Here is a 6,569-nt window from a genome sequence, read left to right on the forward strand (position 1 = left end):
TCACACTGCAGACCTGGGCTGTCCCGTCCGAGCACGGTGTTCGCTCCACAAGCCCCTACCCAGCCACCCACTGCTCAGGATGGTGAGACTGAGGCCCGGAGCTGGCCTCCTGCCCGACCTCCTGTCGAAACGTACTAGTACTAGTGTCTCCTCCACTAGGATGCAAATCCAGGGAGCGGGGACTCATTGGTCCGCCACGGTAGTCCGCAAAGGGTCTGGCACTCAGGAGGTGCTTACTACGTGTCCCGACCCAGCGCCCCCTGCACAGACGGTAAACAGGCTGGAGAAGACTGGCTCGGGACCCGGCATCCCACTCGCCCCCTAGCAGCCATCGCCTCGGCTAGGCACCCACAGTCCCAGCGGGGAGACTAAGGCCGGGCAACCACCGCCGGCAAGAACTTACTGGCCAAGGTGCCGCCATGGCGGGTCCGGGGCGCCCAAGGCGCCGGAGAAGGCAGCGTCGGCAGTTGCGGCCCGTTCAGTTTCCGCGCCCCCAACCGCCGCCAATAGCAACGCGGGTCGCGTCGCCACGCCCCGCCCACGACGATTAAAGGAGACGCAGCGCCTCCTCTTTTTGTCCCCCGGCCGGAAGCAGAGCTGTGTGGCCGGTTCTACGGCCTCCGCGCGCAGCTCCGCCAGACCAGCAGCCCACGGGTGCCGCCGCCAAAGTTCTCCGTCCACTGTCACTAATCCCCTAAGAAATTACAAAACCCAGAATGAGGGGTTCACTACATCGGCCCCGTAGCTGGGTTTACCCCACGACGAGCACAGCCTTCTGGGAAATGCAGTTTCAAGACGGCCGGCACCTTGGGTCTGCAGAAAAGTGGAACTACTTTTCCCGAGATACTTTGAGGGCGGGCCGTGATTAACCACCCGTAGGAAAGGCTTCAAAGATCCCGGAAGTGGAGGACACGTGGGTCGTTGTATTTGTGTCCTCTTAAAGGGCCCTTGAAACCGGGTGTTCGCTCAATACCTTAAGGGCCAATTAGTCGCCCCTCAGAGATTCTTTAAATGGGTCACGCCTCCGAACTTAAAACAAGTCATTTAAAAGAACACCAGTCACTTGGAATCACATCCATGGGATCCTCTATGGGTGGAGAAACCTAGGTTCTATTCTGTTGTCGTCCCGCTTCCTTGTGTGACCTGTGACCTTGGAGAAAAAAAGGACCTCTGCCCGGGCCTCAGTTTACCCATTTGTAATATGAGGGAGTGTGATGCAGCCTGGCCCTCTCCAGACCCCTCAGCCCTGAGAAGCGGTTGTAAATTACATATTTAAAAGAGAAGGAGACATTTCTAGATATGTCTTCTGAAGCAAGGGAGACAAAAGCAAAATTAAACTATTGGGACTGCATCAAGTTAAAAAGCTTCTACACAGCAAAGAAAATAATTAACAAAGCCAGAATACAACCTACTGAATGGGAGAAGATATTTGCAAATGACATATCTGATAAAAGGTTAGTATCCAAAATATATAAGGAACTTACACAACTCAACACCAAACATTCAAATAATCCAATTAAAAATGGGCAGAAGACAGGGACATTTCTGGGATGCCTGGGTGGCTCAGCTGGTCAGGCATCTGCCTTCCACTCCGGTCGGGGTCCTGGGATTGAGTCCCGCGTCGTTGGGCTCCTTGGTCAGCAGGGAGCCTGCTTCTCCCTCTGCCTGCCGCTCCCCCTGCTTGTGCACGTGTTCTCTCTCTCTCTCTGACAAAAAAAAAAAGACATGGACATTTCTCCGTAGAAGACATCCAGATGGCCAATAGACACATGAAAAGATGCTCAACATCACTCATCATCAGGGAAATACAAATTAAAGCCCCAATGAGATATTGCCTCAGAGCTGTCAGAAAGGCTAAAATCAGAAACACAAGAAACAAGGATTGGCAAGGATGCAGAGAAAAAGGAACCCCCGTGCACTGTTGGTGGGAAGGCAAACTTTTCCACTGGTGCAGCCACTGTGGAAAACAGTATGAAGTTTCCTTAAAAACTTAAAAATAAAACTACCATATGCTCCAGTAATTCCACTACCGGGTATTTACCCAAAGAATAGGAAAACCCTAATTCAAAAAGATATATGACCCCCTATATTTATTGCAGCATTATTTACAAAAGCTGAATTGTGGAAACAATCCAAGTATCCATCAGTAGATGAATGGTTAAAGAAGATGTGGTGTGTGTGTATATATATGTATACACACACACACACAAATACATATATATACACATACGTATATGTACACATACAATGAAATATTACTTGGCCATAAAAAATAATGAAATCTTGGGGTGCCTGGGTGGCTCAGTTGGTTAAGCAGCTGCCTTCGGCTCGGGTCATGATCCCAGGATCCTGGGATCGAGCCCTACATGGGCTCCCTGCTCAGCGGGAAGCCTCCTTCTCCCTCTCCCTCTGCCTCTCCCCCTGCTCATGCTCTCTCTCTGTATCTCTGTGTCTCAAATGAATGAATAAAATCTTTAAAAAATAATAATAATGATGAAATCTTGCCATTTCCAACAATATGGATGGATCTAGAGAGTATAATGTTAAGTGAAATAAATCAAAGGCAAATACCATATGATTTCACTTACATGTGGAATTTAAGAAACAAAACAAATGAACAAAGAAAAAAGAGACAAACCAAAAAACAGATTCTTAACTATAGAGAACAAACTGATGGTTATCTGAGAGGAGGTGGGTGGGGAGATGGGTGAAATAGGTAAAGGGGATTAAGAATACAATTACCGTGGGCGCCTGGGTGGCTCGGTTGGTTAAGCGACTGCCTTCAGCTCGGGTCATGATCCTGGAGTCCCGGGATCGAGTCCCACATTGGGCTTCCTGCTCAGCAGGGAGTCTGCTTCTCCCTCTGACCCTCTTCCCTCTCATGCTTTCTATCTCTCATTCTCTCTCTCTCTCAAATAAATAAATAAAATCTTAAAAAAAAAGAATACAATTACCATGATGAGCACTGCATAATGTATAGAATTATTGAATCACGGTATCATAAACCTGAAACTAATGTAACACTGTATGTTAACTATACTGGAATTAAAGTAAAAAATAAAAGAAAATTAATAAAAGAGGAGACATTCTAAGGGCCTGGCCACCAGGAGCCATCCCTGCTCACTTTATGCTGTCAGAACGTCCAGGCTGTCCTTGTCCAGAACTTTTACCGTGTTTCTGGGCATCTTCCCAACCTGGAACTGACCTGGACCGGATATTATGCAACATTCAGGAAACTTCTGTCACCTCCCTGAACAGGCCAGTTTGGCCAGACTCCAACACTGATTAGGATTTGGCCAGGCCCGGAGGTTTCTCATTATTACATCCTGAGACCAAAGATGGTTTCTCCACGGACCTCCAAACCAGAGCAGAGTCAGAACCTGGCACAGGTGGGCAGCTGGCATGTAGAGGACAGTGGATGGCGTGGCTAGAGCTGCTACGGCAGCTCCTGGGGCCGACCTGGGAAGTCTGGGGCCAGACAGAAGAAACAGAGACACCTTCGCTGTGATTTGGCACAGAATTGGTTTCTTTACATTACAAACGTTCAGACTCATTTAACTCAGACACTGAAATTCTCCTTAAAACAACAAGCATTGTAACATTGACACACCTCAAAATTGTTCAACATTGTTCACAGGATGAATTCACAACTCCTCCAGCGATTCTCTTGTCGGCTGTCCAAACACTTAAAGTGAAAAAGTTAAGGAAGAAAAAAAAATTAAATACAGAAATATCTATCCATTAAATTTAGAGTTTGTTTGTTCTTTTAAAGATTTTATTTGTTTATTTGACACACAGAGAGAGAGCACGAGTAGGCAGAGCGGCAGGCAGAGGGAGAGGGAGAAGCAGGCTCTCCGTTGAGCAGGGAGCCCGACGCGGGGCTCGATCCCAGGACCCCGGGATCATGACCTGAGCCGAAGGCAGTCGCTTAACCGACTGAGCCACCCAGGCGCCCCAAATTTAGAGTTCTTTTATTGCTGTTATTGGTAGTGTTTTTGGTCTCGTTTTGTTGTTTTGTTTTGTTTGTGTAATTTTACCTACGGAACATCCCTGGTCTATTGGAGCTCATAATCTACAAAACTGAATTTAGAGAAAGCCTTCTGTAAAATGATTTTCAAATGTCAAGCTTGCTCAAAGTAACAGGCCCTAGAAGATTTTACTCATTCTCCCTAGTCTTTCCAGATCCGACTATCTTCTATCCTTACCCACTGGAGGAGGAGCTGGGGATGCCCAGCCCACTCTTGCTCATTTATTCTCCAAAAATTGCAACACCACATTCTGCCAACACCACAAAGACAAGCCATGATCCACCACCGACACAACCTGTATAAACAAAGATTGGTGCCTCTGCCTTCTGACTGAGCAACCCCTACCCTGTGCCACCTCCATCAGATTGGACTCCATTTCTATCTAAGTCCCTCAAAGTGGGGATGAGTATGCTCAATGTTGGAGGAGCCAACACTGTTGGCCTCCATGTTGAGGGGACCTCCATGTTGAGGGGGCTAGAAGAGAGCTCCTTTTTCAAGCCCCCTTGTGGCAGGAATGTTAGAAACTCTATCCTGGTATAAAGCCCATAAAACCCCTGACAGAGACTCTCCTCCTGTCATCACTCCCGGACCCCCTGCCCAAGAGCCAATGCCACCTCAGGGTGAGGCAGAGAAAGAAGGAGGAAAGGCAGGGGTCACACCCACCCACATAGCCCAATCCATCCTGCACCTGGAAAGCCCCATTAGTTCTATCACTCAGCCCTGCACTGTGGCCTGGGCTTGAAACTCTGAGCATGGCAGCTCAGGGCTTGTCCCAGGGTCAGACACATCTTGGGATGAGCCCAGGCCCTGCCACCTCTAAGCTGGGTGATCTGGCAGGAGTCACGCCATATCTCTGAGCCTCCATGTCCTTGATTGTAAAATAATCATAACATATCTGCCGCAATGGGGGAGGAGGGATTCCATGAGCCATTAATTAATGTGAGAGCTTGATATTGAGCTGCCACTTAACACATTTGACATTTTACTATGACCTCAGTCACATCATATACCTCCTCTGCTCCAACCATCTAGCTGCCACCTCTCTGCTTCTGCTCCCTCCTCTCTCTCCTGGGCTGCCTTGGCTCCAGCCACGTTGGCCTTCTTGCCATTCCTTGAATAAGAATGTGCCGGGCACCCTCCTATCTCAGGGCTTTTGCACTGGCTGTTGTCCCTGTGTGCATTTGGCTCAACCTATCACTCCCATCAGGACTTTGTTCATATGTCACCTTCTCAGTGTGGCTTTCCCTGGCCACCCCAGTTAAAATGCCAACCCGCCTTCCCTCTCCCGGCTTTATGTTTCCCCAGTGACTTTGCCATCTGACACACGGGACTTCCTGGGTTGTTATCTTCTCCCCTCTTAGAACATCAGCTCCAGGGAAAGGCTGTGACTGTATTCCTGCACCCTGCACAAGGCCCAGACAGAGTGGGCCCACAGTAAATATTTGCCAATGAAATAGATGAATCGTGACAAGATTGCTCAGAGATGGTTACAGAGCCTGTGAAGGGCAGGACTTGTTCTCAGTGGGAGAGAAGGGGAAGGGATTAGGGTAATCAGGAAAAGCTTCTCTGTGGGGGCAGGGAAACCTGAGCTTTAGAGCACAAATGGGGCTTAGGGGGGCAGGGGACGGACGCAGAGGACAATTCCAGGGCAGGGAGCAGACTAGGCAAGGGTCTGGTGGCAGGATTGAATGTGGAATATCTGGAGAGCAGGGATAAAGCAGGTGGGCTCAGAAGTAAGGCTAGACTATAGGGTCACAAACATTGACAAGAATCGTGGGGATCGGGCTCAATGGGTCAGGGGGCCAGCCTCATGTCCCCTCCCAGGGCTGAGGGGAGCCAAAAGATACCCGCTCACAGAGGTGGCTATGATATCAGGACTGCCTGTGGTGGGAGTGGTGCCTGCAGGAGGGAAGTCCCATTGCGATTCTGGGCCTCAGTCATACCCACTGTAGAAACGGTATGCCCCTGCAGGTCAAACTTCTCTGAAGACAGGCCATACCCCAAGCAGGGAGGAGTCTAAGGGGCCTCAAGGCTTCATCCTTGCTCATACCTGCTCCTCCATCTGACAGCATTGGCCACTCTGCTAAGAAGCCCACACTGGTGGGAACACTAGGGAATCCCTCTGGGTGAGCGTCCGCCTTGGGTCTGTCCTTCCATATTGCAAACAGTGAATGGCGTGGTTAGAGCTGCTACAGCAGCTCCCGGGGCAGTGACGTCAATGAACCTGGGACCAGTTTTCAGGAGGCGTGAAGAAACAGAGCTTGTTGGTAGCCACACCACACCATCCACTCAAGTCAGATGGGGAAGCCTCTGTATGCTGAGTCCTTCTACCCACATCCCATGACCAGTGCCCTCCCTCCCATAACCCCAAGCAACCCCTTGGGAGATGCTGGGCCTCCGTTTCACATTGTCCAGGAAAAACAGAAGAGGCCAGAAAAGCCCAGTGGGATAGAACAAATCCCACAAAGCTGAGGCCCCCTGACCTTGGCTCTATACAGGAGGGCTGGGGTGGGGTGCAAATGCCATAAAAGGTCTGAACTC

The 6,569-nt window shown here is 49.6% G+C and overlaps 1 protein-coding gene across 5 annotated transcripts in view; it reads right to left on the reverse strand.

Moving 5' to 3' along the window:
• The window catches only part of POC1A (POC1 centriolar protein A), a 71,278-nt gene extending 69,765 nt beyond the window's left edge, over positions 1-1,513 (reverse strand). For 2 of the 5 annotated variants that reach the window (XM_027585765.2, XM_027585761.2), the window contains exon 1: positions 404-567. In XM_027585765.2, the coding sequence (XP_027441566.1) occupies positions 404-421 (18 nt within the window). In that variant the 5' untranslated portion in view covers positions 422-567. Of the gene's footprint in view, positions 1-403; positions 568-1,484 lie in introns of those variants that run through there. The other 3 variants (XM_027585764.1, XM_027585762.1, XM_027585763.1) reach the window with 2 other exon arrangements.
• Between the last annotated feature and the right edge of the window lie 5,056 nt (positions 1,514-6,569).

This window comes from Zalophus californianus, chromosome 1 (assembly GCF_009762305.2).
Source record: "Zalophus californianus isolate mZalCal1 chromosome 1, mZalCal1.pri.v2, whole genome shotgun sequence".
NCBI classification, from domain to species: Eukaryota; Metazoa; Chordata; class Mammalia; order Carnivora; family Otariidae; genus Zalophus; species Zalophus californianus.